The sequence below is a fragment of the Hypanus sabinus genome, chromosome 20 (assembly GCF_030144855.1).
Source record: "Hypanus sabinus isolate sHypSab1 chromosome 20, sHypSab1.hap1, whole genome shotgun sequence".
NCBI lineage: Eukaryota > Metazoa > Chordata > Chondrichthyes > Myliobatiformes > Dasyatidae > Hypanus > Hypanus sabinus.
In genome coordinates, this window is record NC_082725.1 from 61,163,631 (window position 1) to 61,190,616 (window position 26,986).

At 41.5% G+C, this 26,986-nt stretch overlaps 1 protein-coding gene across 1 annotated transcript in view; it reads right to left on the reverse strand.

Moving 5' to 3' along the window:
- Positions 1–18,131, reverse strand: part of sycp2l (synaptonemal complex protein 2-like) — an 84,919-nt gene extending 66,788 nt beyond the window's left edge. The window contains exons 1-7 of the mRNA XM_059945752.1: positions 18,065–18,131; positions 14,741–14,805; positions 11,856–11,993; positions 11,647–11,767; positions 6,500–6,585; positions 6,337–6,425; positions 1,038–1,072 (exon numbers count right to left, since the gene is read on the reverse strand). Of these exons, the coding sequence (XP_059801735.1) occupies positions 1,038–1,072; positions 6,337–6,425; positions 6,500–6,585; positions 11,647–11,767; positions 11,856–11,993; positions 14,741–14,805; positions 18,065–18,131 (601 nt within the window). The remainder of the gene's footprint in view (positions 1–1,037; positions 1,073–6,336; positions 6,426–6,499; positions 6,586–11,646; positions 11,768–11,855; positions 11,994–14,740; positions 14,806–18,064) is intronic.
- Positions 18,132–26,986: the final 8,855 nt, after the last annotated feature.

The window sequence follows — 26,986 nt, forward strand, 5'->3', positions numbered from 1 at the left end:
TAGGGTCTCAAGTGCACTTGGAAGATTATTCATGCATATGAAATAGAGTGGAGGTGTTTTGTGCAGGGATTTGAATCCAAAGATGCTGGAATTTCTAATGGAAGGCATTAGGAAATACAAAGGCCAGGATAATATGTTCAATAGAAGATGGTCTACAATAGGTAGTGATAGAAGAGTTCCATTTTGTCATGTTCTGTGTTATTCTGCTGTGCACAGTAGACATGCAAATATTGTCATTGGAATGTACAGCAACCCTTGCAAAATTCCCCTAGAACATCCTTGGATGTGTTGGCTGTTAATGCAAATGATGTTCCTTGATATCAAAACCAGGAAGCTGAGGTCATCATGGAAATACTTGAAGAGGGGAACCAGGGATTTGAAGAACATGTAGAAGGACCTTCAGAGCAGCACAAAGTTGATGATGCTTCAAGGATCAGAGAGACAGACAGAGAGACAGAGAGACAGAGAGACAGAGAGACAGAGAGACAGAGAGACAGAGAGACAGAGAGACAGAGAGACAGAGAGACAGAGAGACAGAGAGACAGAGAGACAGAGAGACAGAGAGACAGAGAGACAGAGAGACAGAGAGACAGAGAGACAGAGAGACAGAGAGACAGAGAGACAGAGAGACAGAGAGACAGAGACAGACAGAGAGACAGAGAGACAGAGAGACAGAGAGAGAGACAGAGAGAGAGACAGAGAGAGAGACAGAGAGAGAGACAGAGAGAGAGACAGAGAGAGAGACAGAGAGAGAGACAGAGAGAGAGACAGAGAGAGAGACAGAGAGAGAGACAGAGAGAGAGACAGAGAGAGAGACAGAGAGAGAGACAGAGAGAGAGACAGAGAGAGAGACAGAGAGAGAGACAGAGAGAGAGACAGAGAGAGAGACAGAGAGAGAGACAGAGAGAGAGACAGAGAGAGAGACAGAGAGAGAGACAGAGAGAGAGACAGAGAGAGAGACAGAGAGAGAGACAGAGAGAGAGACAGAGAGAGAGACAGAGATTTAAGCAAATGCATTAATAAATTGATGTTCTTACCTCCAACTTCCAGAATTGTTTTTGCCAGATCAAGCCTGCAAATGCAATAGTCACAAATCATTCTGATATTCAGAGCAAGTATTAAGCTCCTACTTGATGACTCATAACTATGATACGAACTTAATACCCTCTAGGTCAGGGGTTCATGTGCCCCTTGCTTAATAATATTGATGCATGGTATAAAAAAGGTGCAAAGGTTAAGATGGGGGCAACATTTGTTAGCTGTGTCAGGAAGGATTCCTGACACAGTAACATGGTCAGGCTGACTGTGCAGTGGGAGTTAAGTGTTATTCATATGTCACTCAGTTAGCCACACCTACATGGGAGGAGGCCACATACTGTATAAGCAGTTTTATCGGTAAAGTTCAGTTCGATATACTATATGCTGGCCTCCTGGCATGCTCTGCACTCTCCCACAATGTCGAAAGCAACATGTAGGAAAAGCCATACAAGGTCTGATGCCAAGTAATTAATCTGGTCAGGTGACAGGTAACCATTTCTGATATGATGAACACAACAGCCTTACCTTTAGCATAACCATACACAAGGGCAGACATCATGGGTACAGTTTGGGAGGATAAATTTGAAACACATCTTCAGGGAAATGCACAGCAGAAATGTGGAGATTGTTTAGGGAGCACTAGCATGGGGCTCTGGACAGGTTTGTCCCATGGAGGCAGGGGAAGGATGGTATGGTAAGGGAGCCGTAATTGACAAGAGGTGAAACTTTTAGTCAAGGGTGGAAGGAAACCATATAACAATTACAGCACGGAAACAGGCCATCTCGGCCCTTCTAGTCCATGCCAAATGCTTACTCTCACCTAGTCCCACCAACCTGCACTCAGCCCATAACCCTCCATTCCTTTCCTGTCCATATAACTAACCAAATTTACTTTAAATGACAATGTCAAACCTGCCTCTACCACTTCTACTGGAAGCGCGTTCCACACAGCTACCACTGAGTAAAGAAATTTCCCCCTCGTGTTACCCTAAACTTTTGCCCCCTGTCACTCATGTCCTCTTGTTTGAATCTCCCCTCTCAATGGAATAAGCCTATCCACGTCAACTCTAACTATCCCCCTCATAATTTTAAATACCTCTATCAAGTCCACCCTCAACCTTCTATGCTCCAAAGAATAAAGACCTAACTTGTTCAACCTTTCTCTGTAACTTAGGTGCTGAAACCCAGGTAACATTCTAGTAAATCTCCTCTGTACTCTCTATTTTGTTGACATCTTTCCTATAATCCAGTGACCAGAACTGTACACAGTACTCCAAATTTGGCTTCACCAATGCCTTGTACAATTTTAACATTACATCCCAACTCCTATACTCAATGCTCGGATTTATAAAGGCCAGCATACCAAAAGTTGTCTTCACCATCCTATCCACATGAGATTCCATCTTCAGGGAACTATGCACTATTATTCCTAGATCACTCTGTTCTACTGCATTCTTCAATGCCCTACCATTGTACCATGTATGTCCTATTTTGATTAGTCCTACCAAAATGTATCACCTCATACTTATCAGCATTAAATTCCATCTGCCATCTTTCAGCCCACTCTTCTAACTGGCCTAAATCTCTCTGCAAGCTTTGAAAACCTACTTCATTATCCACAACGCCACCTATCTTAGTATCATCTGCATACTTACTAATCCAATTTACCAACCCATCATACATATCATTAATGTATATGACAGACAACATTGGACCCAGTACAGATCCCTTAGGCATACCACTAGGTACTGGCCTCCAACCTGACAAACAGTTATCCACCATTACTCTCTGGCATCTCCCATCCAGCCACTGTTGAATCCATTTTACTACTTCAACATTAATACCTAATGATTACCTTCCTAACTAACCTTCTGTGTGGAACCCTGCCAAAAGTCTTACTGAAGTCCATATCGACAACATTCACTGCTTTACCCTCGTCAACTTTCCTCGTAACCTCTTCAAAAAATTCAATAAGATTTGTCAAACATGACCTTCCATGCACAAATCCATGTTGACTATTCCTAATCAGGCCCGGTCTATTCAGATAATTATATATACCATATCTAAGAATATTTTCCATTAATTTATCCAACACTGACATCAAGCTTACAGGCTGATAATTGCTAGGTTTACTCTTAGAACCCTTTTTAAACAATGGAACCACATCAGCAATACGCCATTCATCCAGCACCATCCCCGTTTCTAATGACATCCGAAATATTTCTGTCAGAGCCCCTGCTATTTCTACACTAACTTCCCTCAAGGTCCTAGGGAATATCCTGTCAAGACCCGGAGACTCATCCACTTTTATATTCTTTAAAAGCACCTGTACTTCCTCTTCTTTAATCATCATAGTTTCCATAACTTTCCTACTTGTTTTCCTTATCTTACACAATTCAATATTCTTCTCCTTAGTGAATACCGAAGAAAAGAAATTGTTCAAAATCTCCCCCATCTCTTTTGGCTCCACACATAGCTGTCCACTCTGATTCTCTAAGGGACCAGTTTTATCCCTCACTATCCTTTTGCTATTAATATAACTGTAGAAACCCTTTGGATTTATTTCCACCTTACTTGCCAAAGCAACCTCATATCTTCTTTTAGCTTTTCTAATTTCTTTAAGATTTTTTACATTCTTTATATTCCTCGAGCACATCATCTACTCCATGCTGCCTATATTTATTGTAGATCTCTCTCTTTTTCCGAACCAAGTTTCCAATATCCCTTGAAAACCATCTCTCTCAAACTTTTAACCTTTCCTTTCAACCCAACAGGAACATAAAGATTCTGCACCCTCAAAATTTCACCTTTAAATGACCTCCATTTCTCTATTACATCCTTCCCATAAAACAAATTGTCCCAATCCACTCCTTCTAAATCTTTTCGCATCTCCTCAAAGTTAGCCTTTCTCCAATCAAAAATCTCAACCTTGGGTCCAATCCTATCCTTCTCCATAATTATATTGAAACTGATGGCATTGTGACCACTGGACCCAAAGTGCTCCCCAACACATATCCCTGTCACCTGACCTATCTCATTCCCTTACTTAAGGGTTTGGAAGCAAAAAAATCAGGCAAAGTTCTTGAGAATTACAAGGCAGCCAGGAAGGAGCTTAAGGAGGGACTTAAGAGAGCTGGAAGAGGACGTTAAAAGGCAAGACCCTCTGGGATAAAGTGGGGGCAAGGTGCCTGGAGGCAGAGGAGGCAAGGGAGGTTCTTAATGAATAACTGTCTCAGTGTTCATCTTAGAGAGGGACCTTAAGGAATGCGAGATAGAACAGGCTAATGTACTGGACCCTGTTGAGGTTAAGAAAAAGGCAGTGCTGGAGCTTCTGAAAAAGCATTAGGATAGACAAGTACCTGGGACCAGACAAGATATTTTCCAGGTTACTCTGGGATGCAAGGGAAGAAATTGCTGTTGCATTGGCAATAACACTTTTACCCTCCCTAGCTACTGGATTGGAGGAAGGCAAATGTTGCTCAATTATTAAAGTAATAAAAATATTCCTGAGAATTATAGACCAGTATCTTATGCCAGTGGTGGGCAATCTACTGGAGATGATTCTTAGAGACTGGATTTGGCAGGGCATAGTTTTATATAAAAGGGATGGTCAACATGGCTTTGAGGGGCAGTTGATGCCTCATGAGCCTAAATGAGAATTGAGGTGGTGATAAAACAGTGACAAAGGTAGAGTGGTGTATGTGGTGTAGATGGATTTCAGTAGAGCTTTTAACAAGGCCCTGCATGGAAGGCCTGTCCAGAAATTTAGGAGGCATGGGATCCACATTGATTAGGCTGTATTGATTTAGAACTGGCCAGCCCATAGAATGAGGTGGTTTAGTAGAAGGAGTACATTCTGCCTGGAGGTCAGTGACTAGTGGTGGCCTTGCTACTTGTCATTTTTCTAAATGACTTGGATGAGGAAATGGAGGGGTGGGTTCATAGGTTTCCAGATGACAAGTTAGGTATCATGGGTAGTGTAGATGGTTATCATAGATTACAACAGGGTGCAGATTTTGGCAAAGTAGTGACAGATGGAGTTTGATCTGGAAACGTATAAAGTGATATACCTTGGAAGATCAAATTTAAAGATGGAATACAAGGTCAATGCAAGATCCTTAGCACTGTGGAGGAACAGAGGGATCTTGGTTTCCAAGTCCATAGATTGATCAAAGCTGCAGTGCAAGCAGAGTGGCTAAGGCGGCAACTGGTGTGCTGGCCAGTGGATTGAGTTCAAGAGCAGTTACGTTGCAGTTCTATAAAACTCCGGTTAGATCAGGCAGAGTATTGTGTTCAGTTCTGGTCACCTCATTACAGGAAGAATGAGAAAACTTTAGAGGGAGTTCAGAGGCAATTTACTAAGGTGCTGCTTGAAATAGAGGACACCTTTTAAGGAAAGGCTATGCAAGCTAGGGCTTTTCTCTTCAGAACCATGGAGGATGAGAGACTATTTGAAAGAAGTGTATGATTATAAGACATAGATAGATGCTGCCTGTCCACTGTTTCTCCTGGGCAGCAATGATCAATAACAAAGGAAATCCATTTAATGTGAGTGGAGTAAGTTTTAGAGGAGATGAGGTACTTATTTTAAAAAAATTAATACTCAGTGATGGGTGCCTCTAATGCACTATCAGGGGTGCTAGTAGAGGTTGATTCAACAGGGACATTTAAAATACTCTTATATAGGTATATGGATGTCAGAAAAATAAACTGTTATGGGCCAGGCACAAGGGAAGCTTTAGTTTGATCATGGAGTGAGTTTATTTAGGTCAGCACAACATACTGGGTCGAAAGGCCTGTACTGTTCTGTGTTCTATCTTGAGGTGCAGGAAAATGCCACTCACAGTCAACAGGAATACAGCAGTACACTTTACAAATCAATACCAAGATTACTTATACAAGAAAATCTGCAGATGCCGGAAATCCAAAGCAATGCATAGAAAATACTGGAAGAAATCAGCAGGCTGGGCAGCATCTATGGAAAAGAGTAAATAGTCGACATTTCATGCTGAGACACTTCATCAGGACTCATTTCCTGGCCTGCTGAGTTGCTCCAGCATTTTGTGCATGTTGCTTTGAACAAGTTTATTTATTCATTTGCTTGGGAAATATAGGCCAAGAAGTTTCCCCAGTCTTCACTTAGTCCCCTGAAATCTTTCCACAACCATCTGGAAACCAAAAACCCCACACAGGCCATTGTCAACAGCATCACACAGAATGAAACTCCCATCTTAAAATGGAGCTCAACTCCTTGACATTCAGACTGATATATACGTACATAATTATTAAAACACTTACATTAAATCTTGCACTTCTTCAGAAGAGTAAAATTTTATATTCCCCTTTTTGAAGATTAAATCAAGCAATGAATTGAAGGTTCTTATAGCCTACAAGAAGCAGAAAATATAGTCAGTTTTACTTTTTAAATAGAAAACACTTTGGTAGAAGGTGGTATTCTTACCTCCAGACGGATACTGATTTTTAGACGAAAATCAGTCACTCCATTGCCTATTTGTAAAAGAAAACTGTCCACAAGTTCTATCCGACCTAGTAAAACAAAAGCAAGTAAGATTTACAAGTTAATTCTTGTTTCCAGATAGAAAACACTCAGAGGCTCAGAGAAGATCTGAATACATTTTGATTGCAGCACTGTTTACAAATGCAACAAAGAAGTTGCTCTTAACCCAAATCTTACAAGGGTGCTTCTAGAAGTTAAAGGCTCAACATTAAGCAAAGCAGACCTGGAACATATTATCTTCAGTATCTCAAAGGAATGGGCACTTACCCCCACTTGGTAGCCTGAACTTATTGGCAGAAACCAAGGGATGAACTGAGATTCAGCCACAAGGTTTTAGTCTCAATTTGTCATCTTTTCAAGTTTGGACCTTCACCAATATTTACAGTTTAACCGAAAGACTTGAGAAATTTAGGGTACAAGTAGCCCCTAATTCCTAAAAAAGGCAACTTTTCTTCAAGATTGCAGCCATTATATTACAGCTTACCTCAGACAAAGATTAGAGATTTTTTTAAAAATTGAAGCAAGATCACAGTAACAACACATGAACTTCACTCTCCTCGGCAAATTATATTCACTTCAATCCAATAAATTTATACAATCTACATAGCATATTGCAGATCTCAGGAGATCCAAAATCAACTTCAATCAATAAAGCAAACACAAGAAAATCTGCAGATGCTGGAAATTCAAACACACAAAATGCAGGTGGAACGCAGAAGGCCATGCATCATCTATAGGAAGAAGTACAGTCAACGTTTCAGGCAGAGACCCTTCATCAGGACTAACTGAAAGAAGAGATAGTGAGAGATTTGAAAGTGGGAGGGGGAGATCCAAAATGATAGGAGAAGACCGGGGGGTGGGGGTGGGAGGGAGGAGATAAAGCTAAGAGCTGGGAAGTTAATTGGCAAAAGGGACACAGAGCTGAAGAAGCAGGGAGGATCATGGGACAGGAGGCCTAGGAGAAAGAAAGGGGGAGGGTAGCAACAGAGGAAGATGGAGAGCAGGCAAGGAGTGATTGTGAGGGGGACAGAAAGAGAAAAAAGGGAAAAAACAGAAAAAATAATAAATAAAGGGATGGGGTAAGAAGGGGAGGAAAGGTATTAACGGAAATTAGAGAAATCAATGATCATGCCATCAGGTTGGAGGCTACCCAGGCAGAATACAAGGTGTTGATCCTAAGGTTGGATTCTAAAACATCAGCCAAGCCTTCAACTGCACTGTACCTTGGTTGCATGCCATCTTCAGATAAGATTACCAAGATCAGGATTTTTTAAACAGTTTGGGCATACTCAGCAGATATAATACAAAATTATAAATCAGTATATACTAGCAATGCCATTTTAAATGCAAAATTATTCTGCTGTCACTATAAACAGCCTATATGGCTACTTTTGAAAGCTTATGAAAAACCTGTTGCCAAACCACAACCAAGAAAATCCACAAATGAGTTCGCTATTCTGAGGAATAACCCTACCTTCATTGCTGTATTTGCAAATTGCCTGTGGGGGGAGGGGAAGAGAGAGACAGATAAAATAATTGTATGGGTTTTCAGGTACAGTATAAATTGTCTGTAATATGCAAGTACTTACTATTATAGTGTCAAAAATATCTTCAACCAAAATCACAAGCGACTCATTCGATTTCAATTCTGTGATTTTCAAAAACTCCATAGCACGTTCAAACCATAGGAGCATGTAGAAAAATACAAGAGACTTCAGTACTTCAGGAACTAGAATTTGTAATTTCCAATTATATAATAATGCTATATTTCCTACAATTGGTTAGCAAGGCACAGTATCTTAATATACTGTTAGAGATCACTGCCGTGTTATGGACCAACTGGATCTAGTAATAGAGTTGCAACAAATAGCAATTTGATTGGTCATCCAGGAACATTGAAATTTGAGACTGTAATGCAAGTACTCAAATCAGTATTCAAGAAATGGGCCAATGATTCACCCAAGAATGTCTAAAGACCATCCAACTGTTAGGTGGGAAGTTCTCCTATACAGAATCTGTCTAGGAGGTACAAGGGGAGAACTGTCACAACCAATGGCAATGGGTATTATTTATGAACTACATTAAGATACATTGAAGATACTACCACTAGACACAGATATTTATTCATCCAACGTTGAATAATTTTGAGAGATCAAGTAGTTTTAGTAATTGTATCTGTGAATAATGTCTCAAAAGACAAGGGATGCAATGCCTTGTTCTCTTGCCTCTACCACGAAACAGAAGAGGTCAAATATATTTGCAGAGGAAAATAGTAGCTGGCCTTCTGGTATTCAAAAAAAAAAAACATTTGAAGAGAATAGACTGCTACTGGAGAAAAATAATCTAAAATATATGTAGGCTTCCACAAACATGAAGGTTCTGAGAATTAATAGCAGTCAGGGAGAGGGAAGAGAAAGTAATTCACTTCCATGAAAGACTAATCATAAATACTGTACTGAAGCTTAAAAGGAGTCGTGCTTTGAATTTTGCTGGGAAAATTGTTTCTACTTATTTACTATTTCATATACTTTATTCTTTAAGATGACTCATTCCCCAAGCTCAAATCTGCATGATCCAAAGGGCTAAAATATTGTAGATCTAATGAGCAAATCTTGAGCCCCTTGCCTGTGAGGATATACCTTTTCAGAGCGGATGCACAAAACAATACATTATGAAGTCTGTTTAAAGTTCTGTGCAAGATAACTTTCTCATCCTTCCAAAGCCTTTAGACAAACCAAACATCAATTAGGATTAGATTAGATTTTTTTTAAATTTCAAGATACCACATGGTCACTGATCCAGCCCAACAAGTCTGTGCTGCCCATGATGTTATAGAACCATGTTTAGGTAATGTAATTTAGTGCACATACATAACCCACCTCTACACAGTTCTTAAATGTTCACTACCACCTTCCATGGCATTTGCTTGAACAGATGATCATAACTCTACTCACCTAAATTACTACAAAAATGATTTGGGGCAGTTGTTAGAAATAACCTTCAATAGAAACTACCCAGTGCATTTTTAGCACATTCACAATGACTCCCATAACAACTGATGTTGTAACTTGCAGTGGGGCCAAGGCCTGTGTGGAGAATGAGGCCAATGTTCAGCCATTGTTGGAGCAGACTTGGAGATGATTCAATACAGCAGAACCGAGGCAAGGCAGTGTCATGGCAACAGGGCCCGAGCCGAAAAAAATGACCCACTGTTTGGCCAATTCATGCGCCAGGCCAGATCAGAAAGGTCAGGTGCAGGCCGAATCAAGGTAGTAGGGCCCAGGCCAAGAGCATATTGAAGTGACAGGGGCCAGGTCTGGGAGTCAGGAATGAAACACTTTGACCAATTTAAGCATTGGGCCAGATTGGAAAGGTCAATTGTGGCCTGAATTCTGGCAGCAGGACCCAGGCCTGAGCTGGCAAGCTTGGGTTCAAGAACGAGGAGCAACTGAAGGTTTAGCCTAATTAAGTGCCAGGCCAGGTTGAAAAAAATCTAGTGTCAGGGACAAAAGGAGAGGGGCAGGCCAGTGTTCAGATCATTGCTCCATGGAGTTTACTCATCCATGCTGAAACAAGGCTGTGGCCTGCAACTAATGGGCTTCTGGATAGGCTTCACAGCTGTGGACTCACTTTCATGCATTTCAGTTCAGATATTATTTACTTACTTTTATTGTTTGCATGTTTTGTCTTTTTCAGCACACCGGGTATATGATTGTCTTTTTTTTCCCAAAACTGTGTTCTATCAGTTTTGTTTTGTGGTTGCCAGTCAGTCGACGAATCTCAAAGCTATTTTGATAATAAATGTATTTTGAACTTTTGGTTTTACTTTTCTGTTCAAAACACACTAAATGATATTTGCTGTCTTCAATTTCACAGGTCGAATCTCAGCCTGAGCGCTTTGCAACACTGGCTATTGATGACAGTTCCAAACAGAACTGCTCAAGTTAAGCACACACATAAATCGTCTGTAGGGCTGTCAGATTCATCCTACAGATATGCCCACTGAGTCCAACTGCCTTGCTGAGATTCCCCACACGGCAGACCTTCTGTAACTTCTGCCTGATAAGATGTTAAGAGAATGACATGGCGAGGGGGCCCCCCTTGATTACACTGGCTGCTTTCCCCTAGTCACCAGGAAGACAGAGTCAATGGAAGGAGGCTGATTTTTGTGATGGACTAGCCTGCACTCACAATTCCTTGCCATTTCTAGCCCCAGCTTTGTGCAAAGGGATGACCAATTGTCCAGCAACTGCACATAATCTGTATGTTGCATTGGGATTCTTAACATCCACCCAATCACACAAGTTTGAGGGACTCAGCCTAATAGCTCAGCCAAGTTGGCACCCTGGCGAAGCACATCCTCAAGATGAACTGAAAGAGTTCTGCAACATAGAGACAAGAGCAATGCAATCTTTACTGACTTAGATATTTCAGCCTGAATGTGAAAGTAGCAGAGCAGGAACATTACTTTATGAATTCAACATTTAATTTCTAGGTAGAGTTTCATTCTGCTGTTGAGACAAGATCAATTACCAATTAGCTGACTCAATATGACAACCTGCAAGACACTTTTATCCAGTTTAGTCTTATAGGCTCCTTAGCATGGATTGCAATATTAAAGTTCATTTATTATCAAAGAATGTCCAAATTATACACCCTTAAGATTTGCTTGCTCAGAGGTAGCCACAAAAGTAAGAAACCCAAAAGAATCCAATTAAAGAAAAAAAAGAATTAAAATAAAAAGACCAACACTCGATGCACAAGATAAAGAAAAAAATTACAAATCATGCAAACAATTGAAGTGAACAACAGCATTCCAAACCAAAAATGAGTCCTCAGATCCAAACCCCAGATTTAACTTTAAATGCACCCTAAAGGAACTTTCCCTTAATACAAGGAAAAGGGGAGATGAAATACAAATTTAATAATGCTCACATTCCATGAAAGTAAAAAAAAAATCTCATTATTTTCAATTCCAGATGTATGCATGATTAATTACAACAGTCATTCAATTAACCCCATCACAAAATACAAGCAACAGATAAGCCACCTACTCCAGACAAGTTAAAAAGGAAGCTGGTTAAGTATACTTATCTTCTTAACAAGCCCATGTTCAATTAAGTCATTTAGACCATCACAGTCCTCCTTGCAAAATTTCTGCAACACTTTTAGTAGCAGAGAGACATTCAAGAACTGATTTTTGTCCATTTCCTATAAAACAAACATCACACCAAGACCAAAATGAGCCGTTAGAATGAGGTTACAGGCTTCTGTAAAGAGTACAGGAAAGGTGCCATACCTTGTGAGCTAACTGATTGAGCTTGTTGAGGAACAGCTTGTTGCATTGCTGAGGTGGATATTCACTTTGGTCTGATAGAAATTCCCGCAAAGCTTGAAATTCATTGTTATTGAAGACGCTCTCAATAAGAGAGCACAACTGCAATACAGTAAACTTACTGATTTTAATTCGACCAGCAGAGAAAGCAATACAATTCCAGAACAATAGTCAAGCACGCTGTTTAATCCATATAAAAATCACAATGCTAGTGTTCTGAGTCTATAAATCCCCACTAGCAAAGCTCAGCCCCAACAGTCACAAATCCCTACACACAAGTTTGACTTCCACACACCCATAAGACCCAACGGGACTTACTCAGGTAGGAGATGTAGGAACCATGCATCTGTTTTCGTTCTGCATTGTATTCTGAATTGCACATTTATCACGGTAACTAGTCACATGAGGGGGGGGGGGTCGAGAATGTAATAGAAGTAAATGTAAATTGAATACGTCATGTATTGATGCTGTTGGTGGTAGCTGGGGACTGACAGATGTAACTCTTGCTGACTACTCAATCATGCTTAGCTTGGGCACACTTAAATTTCATTGCCTCAAGGTTGTACAATTACTAATAAAGAATCAAATAAAGGATTTGACTTTTGAAGCAATGATTACAGGAGTGAGAGTGCATCATGCAAGTATAACAAATCTGTAGGGTCTCTGTTTTGGTTTGATCTCTGCAGGCAACTTGGAAGCATTGAGCCAGAGGACCTGTTTCATTGCTGTAGACCTCTAACTTTAATCAATAAATCAATAGCCATGATCATGCAACAAGGAATCACTACAATTTAAGAATGGCTTGGTGCCACGATCAATAGTAATGAAATAATCCTGTCTTGTTGATGGTGTCCAAGAAATAAAAAGGTAGCCAGGAATTCAGAAAACTTTGTCTTTCAATATGAATATTTGAAACTACTCTAATCTGCAATTCCAGGTGATCTGAATGGTTTTGACTGAAAGACTATTTTCAAAAGCACTGCACCAGTGTTCTCAGTTAAACTGTTTTATAAATTATTGGTTGGATCTCAGCTACTATATTGCTCCAATCCAGGCCAGCACACTTTGGAAGATAAGATGGGCCAAACATCGGCAAGTCTGCCTGACTAAACTGGGAATCTTAGCCAGCATAGATTAGTTGTGTTTAAGAGCTACCCCCATGCTGCATGACCCTCTACTAAATCATCTTCCCCAAAGTTATTGAAGAGATGACACTGTAAAACATCAAAACTTCCACAGATGCTGGAAATCCAAAGCAACACACAACATGCTGGAGGAACTCAGCAGCACCTATGGAGATGAATAGACAGTCAACATTTTGGGCTGACACCCTTCATCAGGACGAGAAAGGAAGGGGGAAGAGGACTGAATAAAAAGTGGGGTTGTAGGGAAGGGGAAGAGGATAGCTAGGTGATAGGTGACTTCAGGTGTAGGAAAGGAAAAGGGCTGGAGAGGAAGGAACCTGATTGGAGAGGTGAATGGACCATAGGAGAAAGGGAAGGGAAGGAGGGGACAGGGGAAGGTGATAGGCAGGTGAGAAGAGAGAAGGGGCCGTGGTACAAGAGACTAGGGATGGCATGTCAGAAGTAATACGAACTTGGGACTGTTCTCTCTGTTGAGCGAACCAATGCATAAATAAATACACCAGAGTAAAATGGGTTTGATAGTTTTTCTTTAAAGTTGCTTCTATTTTTTTAATAAAAGAAACAGAAACCAAACACTGTGGCATTAATTAGTAAAGGCCAAAAGGGAGAAGGTTTATGGACAGAACAGATTGTTATGATTAGATTGTATTACAAAATGGATACATTAAAACCTACCACTGTGTGTTTCAGGACCAGCAGGTTACTAATTGACAAGTATGGGATGGCTGCAAAATTAAAATCAGTCAATAAGGCCAAATTTTTCAATTGTATTAAAAAATACAAAGACCCTTCTTCAGGACTGGAAAGGGAAAATGTGAGAATAAAAAGTTGGGGAGAGGGGAAGGAGGATAGCTAGAAGGTGATAGGTGAAGCTGAGTGGGAAAGGTAAAAGTCTGGAGAGGAAGAATTCTGAGAGGCGAGGAGAGTGGACCATGGGAGAAAGGGAAGGAGGGGCACAGGTGAGAGGCGACAGGAAAGTGAGAAGTAGTAAGAGGCCAGAGTGGGGAATTAGAAGAGGGAGGGGTGAGGGATTTTTTTTTTTAATGAAATCAATGTTCTTGCCATCAGGTTGGAGGAATATGAAGTGTTGCTCCTCCACTCAGAGTGGCTACATCGTGATACAAGAGACAGTCATAGACTGACATGTGGGAAATGGAATGGGAAAAGGAATTAAAATGATTTGCCACCAGGAAATTCCACTTTTGGCAGATGGAGCAGAGGGGCTTGACAAAGAGGTCACCCATTTTAAGATGAGTCTCACCAATGCAAGAGTACTGGATACAACAGACTACTCCAACAGATTTACAACTGAAATGTTGCCTCACCTGGAAGGACTGCTTGGGGCACTGAATGGAGGTGAGGGCAGGTTTAGCACTTTGGCCACTTGCAGGGATGTGCCAGGAAGGAGATTAGTGGACAAGGGGTGAATGGGCAAGGGAATCATGGAATGATCCCTGCTAAAAGCTGTAGAGTTGTGGGGGGGGGGGGAGGGCTGGGGGGTGGTCAGAGGAGGTAAAGGTGTGTTTGGTGGTAGGATCCCTTTGGAGATTGCAGAAGTTGTGGAGAATGGTGTGTTGGATGTGGAGGCTCATGCAGTGGTAGGTTAGAACAAGTGGAACGCTCCCTGCTACAGTAAACGTGACTAGACATGTACAACGTCTATAATGGTGGCAAAAATGAAACATTTGTGGAAAGAAAGCATACCACAAGTTCTTTTTTAAATGGCATTTCTTCATTTCTCTTCTTTACTTGCTTGATGGTTTTTCTTCCTTCAAAAAAAGTTTACATTCACACATTATACAGTAAAACAATTAAATCAGTGATAGATGAACCAGATATCCAATTCTACACACGCACATTCTTCTTTTTGCACACACTTCCACCCCCACCCTCCAAAATAAATAAATAAATACTTGAAGTACTGACAACGGCAGATGCTCGGGGAAGGAAATTTAATAACTCTTGGAAGGGCACTTATAATAGTTGGAAGTACAGCCATTACTGTTTCAAAGATTATTACAGGGAATGCAAAGGGGATTTCCATACTACCTGGCACCATCTCCACCTCCTCAAAAAGCCTTTTTGTACGAGTCCACTAAATAAAATTAGAGCCCATGGTATTACAGGACAGGTACTAGCATTGGCTGACTGTCAGGAGGCAAAGAATAGGAATAAAGGCATGATTCCCTAAAGATTAACTTGTATGTTTAGTTTGTAGTAATGAAGTGAAAAGCAATGTCAGAACTCTTTTCAGGAGGACTAATTATAAAAGCAAGAGTGTAATGTTGAGGCTTTATATGTCATTGGTCAGGCTGGATTTAGAATATTGAGAGCTGGTTTGGGTCCTTCACTTAAAAAAAATAGAAACAAAGAAAACCTACAGCACAATACAGGCCTATTGCCCACAAAGCTGTGCTGAACATGTCCTTACCTGAGAAATTACCTAGGGTTACCCATAGCCCTCTATTTTTATGAGCTCCATGTACCTGTCCAGGAGTCTCTTAAAAGACCCTGTCATATCCATTTCCATCGCCAGCAGCCTATTCCATGCACTCACCACTCTGAGTAAAATATTTACCCCTGACATCTACTCTGTATCTACTTCTAAGCACCTCAAAACTGTGCACTCTCACGCTAGCCATTTCAGCCCTGGGAAGAAGCCTCTCCACATGATCAATGCCTCTCATCATCTTATACACCTCTATCAGGTCACCTCTCATCTTCCATCACTCCAAGGAGAAAAGGCCAAATTCACTCAACCTATTCTCACAAGGCATGCTCCCCAATAAAGGCCACTTCCTTGTAAATCTCCTCTGCACCCTTTCTATGGTTTCCACATCCTTCCTGTAGTGAGGCGACCAGAGCTGAGCACAGAACTCCAAGTGGCGTCTGATCAGGGTCCTATATAGCTGCAACACAACCTGTCGACTCCTAAACTCAAATCCACGATTGATGAAGGCTAATACACTGTATGCCTTCTTAACCAGAGTCAACTTGCGCAGCAGCCTTGAGTGGCTTATGGACTCAGACCCCAAGATCCCTCTGATGCTCCACACTGACAAGAGTCTTAATATTATTATATTCTGTCATCATATTTGACCTACCAAAATGAACCACTTCACACTTATCTGGGTTGAACTCCATCTGTCACTTCTCAGCCCAGTTTTCCATCCTATCAATGTCACGCTGTAACCGCTGACAGCCCTCCACACTACCCACACCGCCAACCTTTGTGTCATCAGCAAATTTACTAACTCATCCCTCCATTACTTCATCTAGGTCACTTATAAAAATCACCAAGAGCAAGGGTCCCAGAACAGATCCCCGAGGCACTCCACTGGTGACCGACCTCCATGCAGAATATGACCTGTCTACAACTGCTCTTTGCCTTCTGTGGGCAAGCCAGTTCTGGATCCACAAAGCAATGTCCCCTTGGATCATAAGGCATGATCTGCCTTTGACAAAGCCAGGCTGACTATTCCTACTCATATAATGCCTATCCAAATGTTCATAAATCCTGCCTCTCAGGATCTTCTCCATCAACTTACCAACCACTGAAGTAATACTTACTGGTCTATAACTTCCTGGGCTATCTCTACTCCCGTTCTTGAATAAAGGAAGAACATCCACAACCCTCCAATCCTCTGGAACCTCTCCTGTCCCCATTGATGATGCAAAGATCATCGCCAGAGGCTCAGCCATCTCCTCCCTCGCCTCTCACAGTAGCCTGGGGGGGCATCTTGTCCAGTCCTGGTGACTTATTTAACTTGATGCTTTCTAAAAGCTCCAGCACATCCTCTTTCTTAATATCTACACGCTCAGGCTTTTCAGTCCGCTGTAAGTCATCCCTACAATCGCCAAGTGAATACTGAAGCGAAGTATTCATTAAGTACCTCTGCTGTCTCCTCCAGTTCCATACACAGTTTTCCATGTGCTGGCTTTGGAGAGGGTCAAGGGGAGGTTCAAGAGAATAATTCCAGAAATGAAATAGTTAATGAGGATCTTTTGATGGCTCTGTGCCTATACTTAGAGTTAGACGAATGAGGGGATCTCATTGAAATCTATTGAATATTGTAAGGCAGAGCTAAAGTGGATGTAAAGAGGACATTTCCTGTAGTGGGTTAATCCAAGGCCAGAAGGCACAGCTTTAGAATAGAGGGATATCTCTTTAGAACACAGATGAGGAGGAATTTCTTTAGCCAGAGTGGATAATCTGTGGAGTTCATTACCTCAGACAGCTATGGAGGTCAAGTCATTGGATATATTTAAAGTAGAGGTTGATAGGTTCTTGATTAGTAAGGATGTCAAAGGTTACAGAGAGAAGGTCAGAGAATAGGTTCAAGAGAGATAATAAATCACCCATAATGGAATGGCGGACCAAACGCAATAGGCTGAATGGTCTATGGTCCTACACAAGCTGACATATTCAGAGGCAGCAGCGCCTCCACTGTAATTATCCACAACTCCAGTGTCGCACAAGAGCTGCATTTCCAACTGCAAAATGTATTCCCTATACAATCAACTGTACTGTAATACCATTTATGCATTTACACATAACACCACTGTAAGACTGGAATCACCAATAACAATGAACGATACTACAGGAACAAGATAAAGACTCTAGTGACATGCTTTTATAACAACGACTTTTCTCCAAGTGTAAAAAATTAAACATTCTTGTATTGAATAAAACACAGAGTTGGTTATTGATATCAAGAAATGGAGATGTGGGTAGAAGGATTCCAATTACCTCAATGGAATTGAGGTAAAGAGGATTGAGAACTTCAAGTTCCTAATATTGAACATCACTAATACCAGTCCTGGTACAACTGCATAGCCATCACGGCCAAGAAAATGGATGAAAATGTAGATGGGTGGGTTAGTAAGTTTGCAGATAATACCAAGATTGGTGGGGTTGTGGATTGTGTAGGGGACTGGCAAAGAATACAGCACAATATAGACAAGTTGCAGATATGGGTAGAGAAATGGTAGTTAGAGTTTAACCCAGTTAAATGTGAGGTGTTGCACCTTGGTAGTTAAATGCAAGGGCGAGGTCCTTAACAGCATTGCTGAGCAGCGGGATCTTGGGGTCCATGTTCATAGCTCTATAAAAGTGGCTACACAGGTCGATAAGGTGGCTAAGAATGCTTGCTTTTATTAGCCGAGGCATTGAGTTCAAAAATGAAGTGACTTGCTGCAACTTTATATAACTCTGGTTGGCTACATCTGGAGTATTGCATACATTTTCTGGTCTGCCCACTATAGGAAAGATATGAGGCATTGAAGGGGGTGTTGAAAAGGTTTACGGAGGTGCATCCTGGTTTAGAGGGCATGTGATGTAATGAGGCTGAGAACACGGGTTGTTTTCTCTGGAGCAGCAGAGGCTGAGTGAAGGTTTCTAAGATTGAAAGACATGGTAAAAGCAGCAAGGAATATAATTTTCTCAGGGTAGAAATGTCTAATACCAGAGGGCATGCAATGAAGGCGAGATGGAATAGGTTTGAAGGGGATGTGAGGGACAATTTTTTTTTTTTTTTTTTTTTTTTTTAAAAACGCCAAGAATGGTGGATACCTGGAGTGTGTTGCCTGGTATGGTGGTAGGGGCAAATGGTGGTAGGTGGCAGAGGCTTTTAAGAGATGCTTAGATAGGCACAGGTGTGAGAATGATGGAGTAATATTACATCATGTAAGTAGGAAAGATTTACTTTTTGTGAGAGTTTGATTTACTTTTTAAGCTGGTTCAGCACAACATTGTGGGCCAAAGGGCCAGTTCCTGAGCAGTATCATTCTATCCCTGCTTCCTCAGGAAACAAGAAATTCAACACAACCCCATTAAGCTCACCAACACAGTACACAAATAAAACACATTCATCCAGATGCATCATGGCCTGGTACAGCAACAGGTAGCACACACCAAAATTCAACTACCCCTCCTTAGTCCGTCTATACTGCTCACTGCTTCATTAAAATAGCCAGCATAATCAAAGACCCCAACTATTAACATAAAACCATTGAACCATCCCTTGTATAACAAGATAGATTCTTGACCCACAACTATGCGGCTTGGCATAACTTAAACGTCATCTATAAATTTGCTGATAAAACCATTGTTGGTAGAATCTCAGATGGAGACGAGGCAGAGTTCCATCTATGATGTACGCGCGGACGCATCTTTTGTTACTAGGTCACGGGAATTTAAACTACGCATATAATGTTGTCACCCTATACCTCGCCGACATGTTTAGCATATTTCACGATCATACGCAATTTTTTTACTTTCTGATGCGAAAGTTGGAGACAACGTGGAGCTCGCGATGATTTGTCTGCAGATTTTAAAAACTTGCTGATTTATACTGTTTTTATTAAAGAAATTATTGATTCACTATGTCGAATTCCAAAGCAGCAAAGGGTATGGAGCGCAAAAGAACTGCTAGTTCGTTTAAAGCAGAATGGCTTAATGAAACAGTAGAAGTGCTGCACCAAAAGCTCATGAACGTGCAACTACGGGAAATATGTACAATACAAAAACTGGTGTTTCCTGCGTGTATTGTCGCGACGCAAAAGTTGCTGAAGAAATTGCAAGAGGTTAAGTGGAGAGATATCAGGAAACTTGACATTTTAAAATCGTCATTTAGCAAGCAAAACATACATGGACGGTGTGCAAAAGCTCCGGTGAGAAATTCCTTCATTACTTGGTACAGACCTGCTATGTATGTTTTGAGAGATCGAAAACGATCAAACCCAGAGAAGATCAACGTTCTTATTGATAGCGTTTTGCTAGCTGTTAAAAATGAATACTTTCATACAATATTCAAGATGCGCAGGTGCTGTTATCACTAGGCAAACAAAAATGCACAGCACAGGATTTTTGCGCACCCTAGTTAGTACAAATTAGAGGGAACACTGAGTACAGGAACGAGATATACCAGCTAATTGAATGGTGTCGCAGCAACAACCTTGCACTCAAAGTCAATAAGACCAAAGAGTTGATTGTGAACTTCAGAAAGGGTGAGACGGCGGAATACGAACCGATCCTCAGAGGGATCAATGATGGATAGCGAGCGAGCGAGCAATTTCAAATTCATAGGTGTCAAAATCTGAAGAACTAACTTTGTCCCAACGATTTGATGAAGCTATAAAGACAACACTGCGGCTACATTTCTTTAGGAGTTTGAGGAGATTTGGTTTGTCAGCTAAAACACTTGAAAACTTCTACAGACGGACCGTGGAGAGCATTCTGACAGGCTGTATCACCGTCTGGTATTGGGGGAGCGGGTGGCTACAGTACAAGACGAAAGAGGTTACAGAAAGTTGTAAAATTAGTAGCTCCAGCTCCATCATGGGTACTAGCCTCTAATACCCAAGACATCTTCAGGGAGCGGTGCCTCAGAAAGGTCCTCCATATCAACGACCCTCATCACCTCGGACAAACCCTCTTCTCATTGTTGTCGCCAGGAAGTAGATACTGGAGCCCGAAGGCACAAGCTCAGCGATTCAGCAAAAGCTTCTTCTCTTCTGCCATCAGATTCCTAAATGGACATTGAACCCATGAACACCACCTCACTACTTTTTATTTCTGTTTGTGCACTAATTTAACATTTAATATACATATACTTTACTTTTTTCTATATTTAGAAAAATGAAATGTATTGCATTGTACTGCGGCCGCTTTTACGAATTTCACAACATATGCTAGTGACATAAAACCCGATTCTGATCATCTGTATAATAATAGCTTACATTGTATTATCGGCTTCTGCAACAGTATCGTTTTATTCTGCACATTGGTATTGCGGCAGTACAAGGAGAAATAATGTACTAATGTGATTGAGTTATCAGTACGGATGGCAGGCAAAACAGTTTTTCTTTGTTCTTTATAATAACCCCAAAAAGAGCGTCTTCTGGAAAATGCAATTGCAGTTTTGAAGGATACAACCAATGGCAATTCCTACAAATACCCTTTTTACTGGAGTACTAAATTAGGGATATGAACATTCATGCAAAGCTACAGGGGTTTCGAGCGTTTTGAAAATAGTAACATTACAGAATTTAAACTTCATTAACATTATTGGGGGGAAATGGATCCCACAAAACCAACTCTCTCCATTCAAAGTAAGATCCACTTAAAAAGTTACAAGAAATGCATTTTGGCATAACAACTTGCAAATTACCTTTCAGTGCAAAATTACTTTTACCAAAGCGTCGTTTTATTCCTCCAACTAAAGCATGTTAGTTTTTCGAAAAGTTAAAGAAACTAGCAGAAGAGCCACCTGTCGTGCCGCGAATGAGGAAGCGACCCAAATTGCCGATAAATTCTCTCCTCCACCAAAGCACACCCCCTCCTCCTTTGCTGAACCCAGTTCTTCCAATAGAAGATCTGTTGCTCCAGATTCCAGTATCTGAAATCTCTATACTTGGAGAGTATTACATTTTCATTATATAAAAAACCAGCACTCTCTTGTCAAACATTGGTGACCTCAAACTTGCAATCATCAAACCGCTACACATACAAGAGAAAATCTACAGATGCTGGAAATCCGAACAACACACACAAATTGCTGGAGGATCTCAGCAGGTCAGGCAGCATCTAGGAAAAGAGTACAGAGAACGTTACGGGCCGAACGGGATCCCACCACCAAGCACATCTTTCTCCTCCCTGCCCCCAATTTCTGCTTGCAGCGGGAATCGCTCCCAACGCGACTCCCTTGTCAATTCATCCCTCCCTACTGATCTCTCTCCTGGCACTTATCCTTGCAAGCGGAACAAGTGCTACACCTGTCCTTACGCCTCCTCCCTACCATTCAGGGTCCTAAACAGTCCTTCCAGATGAGGTGACGCTTCACCTGTTGTCATGTACTGTGTTCGGTGGTCCTGGTGTGGCCTCGTGATATCAGTGAGCCCCAACGGAGATTGGGAGACCGCTTCGCCGAACACCTGCGCTCCGTCCGCCTGAAAAAAGCGGAATCTCCTAGAGGCCACCCATTTTAATTACACTTCCTGTTCCATATGTCCATCCATGGCCTCCTCCTCCATGATGAGACCACACTTATGTCGGAGGAACAACACCTTATAATCCGTTGAGGTAGTCTCCAACCTGATAATATGAACATCGATTTCTCAAACTTCCAGTAATGCCTCCCACCCCACCATTTCCCATTTTCTCTCTCACCTCATCTCCTTATCCGCCCATCGCCTCCCTCTGGTGTTCCTCCACCCTTTCCTTTCTTCCATTGCTTTGTCTCCTTCACCAGTCAACTTTCCAGCTCTTTTCTTCATCCTTCCACATCTAAGTATCACATTCTCCATTCCCCCCGCCTTTTAAATCTACTCCTCAGATGTTTTCACCAGTCCTGCCAAAGGACTGTACTCTTTTCGTAGATGCTGCCTAGCCTTCTAGTTCCACCAGTATTTTGTGTGTGTTGCTTAAACCACTACACATATGCAGATTAAATTAAATATTTGCCCACGCTTACCCAGCCTCTCACCGCAAAACACTTAACTCTCTCTATCGTTCCGACTAAGCAGACTCTATAAACCGCCCCAGATGTAAACGCCCGTGATTACAGTGATTAGGAGAAAGAAGAATCAGCTGCGTCAACCACCATGCAGAAGCCCTCACGCCCAGCATAGCGTAAACTTCATCTGTATATATACACCGGCGTGACACTCTGGTTTGGAAGATGGCCGGGAAATATGCTCATATGTCTGAGTGCATTCAGTAGTATAACACGTTAATGTATAATATATTAATGTAATACAACAATTACAGCATGGAAACAGGCCATCTCGGCCCTTCTAGTCCGTGCCGAACGCCTAGTCACAACGACCTGCATGCAGCCCATAACCCTCCATTCCTTTCCTGTCCATATACCTAACCAAGTTTACTTTAAATGACAGTACCGAACCTGCCTCTACCACTTCTGCTGGAAGTTTGTTCCACACAACTACCACTCTCTGAGTAAAGAAATTCCCCCTCGTGTTACCCTTAAACTTTTGCCCCCTAACTCTCAACTCATGTCCTCTTGTTTGAATCTTCCCTACTCTCAATGGAAAAAGCCTATCAAGTCAACTCTATCTATCCCCCTTATAATTTTAAATACCTCTATCTTCAACCTTCCCCTCAACCCCTCAACCTTCCATTCTCCAAAGAATAAAGACCTAACTTGTTCAACATTTCTCTGTAACTTAGGTGCTGAAACCCAGCTAACATTCTAGTAAATCTCCTCTGTACTCTCTCTATTTTGTTGACATCTTTCCTATAATTTGGTGACCAGAACTGTACACAATACTCCAAATTTGGCCTTACCAATGCCTTGTACAATTTTAACTTTACATCCCAACTCCTGTACACAATGCTCTGATTTATAAAGGCCAGTATACCAAAAGCTTTCTTCACCACCCTATCCACATGAGATTCCACCTTCAGGGAACTATGCACCATTATTCCGAGATCACTCTGTTCTACTGCATTCTTCAATGCCCTACCATTTACCATGTATGTCCTATTTGGATTATTCCTATTAAAATGTAGCACCTCACACTTATCAGCATTAAACTCCATCTGCCATCATTCAGCCCACTCTTCTAACTGGCCTAAGTCTCTCTGCAAGCTTTGAAAACCTACTTCATTATCTACAATGCCACCTATCTTAGTATTATCTGCATACTTACTAATCCAATTTACCACCCCATCATCCAGATCATTAATGTATTTGACAAACAACATTAGACCCAGTACAGATCCCTGAGGCACATCACTAGTCACCGGCCTCCAACCTGACAAACAGTTATCCACCACTACTCTCTGGCATCTCCCATCCAGCCACTGTTGAATCCATTTTACGACTTCTATATTAATACCTAATGATTGAACCTTCCTAACTAACCTTCCATGTGGAACCTTGTCAAAGGCCTTACTGAAGTCCTTATAGACAACATCCACTGCTTTGCCCTCATCAACTTTCCTCGTAACCTCTTCAAAAATTCAATAAGATTTGTCAAACGTGACCTTCCACACACAAATCCATGTTGACTGTTCCTAATCAGACCCTGTCTATCCAGATAATTATATACTGTATACCATCTCTAAGAATATTTTCATCATCACCTTTTTCACAGAATGTCCCATGAGATGCAATCGTTAGGTGAAATTTAGAATGAGGGGGGAAAAAATAACAAGGAGGCAACAAAAAAAAAGAAAAAGAAAAGAAAAGCATATGGTAGGGATAAATGTTGTAATTCACTATGACTATTGTATAAATTGAAAACATGTTCTCAGGGAAACATTCAGAAGAAATGTCACAAATGTTCAAGGGATATTTGCGTGGAATTCTGCATAAGTACGTTCCAAAGCGATAGGAAAGGATGGTAGGGTACGGGAACCGTGGTGTACAAAGGCTGTGGTAAATCTAGTCAAGAAGAAAAGAAAAGCTTACAGAAGGTTCAAAAAACTAACTAGAAGATTATAAGGCTAGCAGGAAGGAGCTCAAGAATGAAATTAGGAGAGCCAGAAGGGGTCATGAGAAGGCCTTGGCAGACTGGATTAAGGAAAACCCCAAGCCATTTGGCCAGTATGTGAAGAGCAAGAGAATAAGATGTGAGGGAATCTTACATCTTATTGTGTTCAATTCTGATCAATTGTGATCAATTCTGGTCACCTCATTATAGGAAGGATGTGGAAGTTATGGAGAGGGTGCAGAGGAGATTTACCAGGATGTTGCCTGGTTTGGAGAACAAGTCATATGTAGCAAGATTAGCAGAGCTGGGACTTTTCTCTTTTGAGTGGATAAGAATGAGAGGGGACTTGATAGAGGTATACAAGATTATGAGAGGCATAGGTAGGGTGAATAGTCAGTACCTGTTTCCCAGGGCACCAATAGCAAACTCCAGAGGGCATATGTACAAAATTAAGGGAGGGAAGTTTAGGGGAGACATCAGGGTTAAGTTTTTTACACAGAGGGTTGTGAGTGTCTGGAATGACTTGCCAGGGATGGTGGTGGAGGCTAAAACATTAGGGGTATTTAAGAGCCTCTTGGACAGGCTCATAGATGAAAGAAAAATAAAGGGTTATGGGGTAGTGTGGGATTAGTACTTTTTTAAGGATTATATGGGTCAGCACAACATAGAGGGCTGAAGGTCCTGTACTGTGCTGTAGTGTTTTATAGTCCTATGGTTCTAGAATAGGACCAATCAAGTATGATAGTGGAAAAGTATATATGGAACTGAAGGAGATAGCAGAGGTACTTAATGAGTACTTTGCTTCAATATTCAGTACAGAAAAGGATCTTGGTGATTGCAAGGATGACTTACAGCAGACTGAAAACCTCGAGCATGTAGATATTAAGGAAGAAGATGTGCTGGAGCTTTTGGAAAGCATTAAGTTGGGTAAATCACCGGGACCAGACAGAATGTGCCCCAGGCTACTGTGGGAAGTGAGGGAGGAGATTGCTGAGCCTCTGGCGATAATCTTTGCATCGTCATTGAGGACGGGAGAGGTTCCAGAGGATTGGACGGTTGTGGATGTTGATCCATTATTCAAGAAAGGGAGTAGAGATAGCCGAGGAAATTATAGACCAGTGAGTCTTACTTCAGTTGGTAAGTTGATGGAGAAGATCCTGAGAGGCAGGACTTATGAACATTTGGAGAGGCATAATATGATTAGGAATAGTCAGCATGGCTTTGTCAAAGGCAGGTCATGCCTTACGAGCCTGATTGAATTTTTTGAGGATGTGACTGAACACATCAATGAAGGTAGAGCCATAAGTGTAGTGTATATGGTTTTCAGTAAGGCATTTGATAAGGTACCCCATGCAAGGCTTATTGAGAAAGTAAGAAGGAATGCGGTCAAATGGGAAATTGCTTTGTGGATCCTGAACTGGCTTGCCCACAGAAGGCAAAGAGTGTTATAGACGGGTCATATTCTGCATGAAGGTCTGTTCTGGGACTGCTACTCTTCATGATTTTTATAAATGACCTGGATGAGGAAGTGGAGAGATGGGTTAGTAAATTTGCTGGTGACACTAAGGTTGGGGGTGTTGTGGATAGTGTGGAGAGCTGTCAGAGGTTACAGTGGGACATTGATAGGATGCAAAACAGAAGTGGCAGATGGAGCTTAACCCAGATAAGTGTGAGGTGGTTCATTTTGGTAGGTCAAATATGATGGCAGAACATAGTATTAATGGTAAGACTCTTGGCAGTGTGGAGGATCAGAGGGATCTTGGGGTCCGAGTCCATAGGACACCCAAAGCTGCTGCTCAGGTTGACTCTGTGGTTAAGAAGGCATACGGTGCATTGGACTTCATCAATCGTGGGATTGAGTTTAAGAGCTGGGAGGTAATGATGCAGCTATATAGGACCCTGGTTAGACCCCCACTTGGAGTACTGTGCTCAGTTCTGGTCTCCTCACTACAGGAAGGATGTGGAAACCAAAGAAAGGGTGCAGAGGAGATTTACAAGGAAGTTACCTGGATTGCAGAGCATGCCTTATGAGAATAGGTTGAGTGAACTCGGCCTTTTCTCCTTGGAGTGACGGAGGATGAGAGGTGACCTGATAGAGGTGTACAAGATGATGAGAGGCACTGATTATGTAGATAGTCAGAGGCTTATAGTTTTAAGGTGCTTGGAAGTAGGTACAGAGGAGATGTCAGGGGTAAGTTTTTTACGCAGAGAGTGGTGAGTGCATGGAATGGGCTGCCGGCAGCTGTGGTGGAGGCGGAAATGATAGGGTCTTTTAAGAAACCCCTGGATAGATACACGGAGCTTGGAAAAACAGAGTGCTATGAGTAACCCAAGGTAATTTCTAAGGTAAGGACATGTTCAGCACAGCTTTGTGGGCTGAAGGGCTTATATTGTGCTGTAAGTTTTCTATGTTTCTATGTTTCTAAAGTAGGGTAGATCCTAACTGGTTTTGAGAAGGTGGTATTAAGACTGATGACCAGAGTGCTGGTGGTG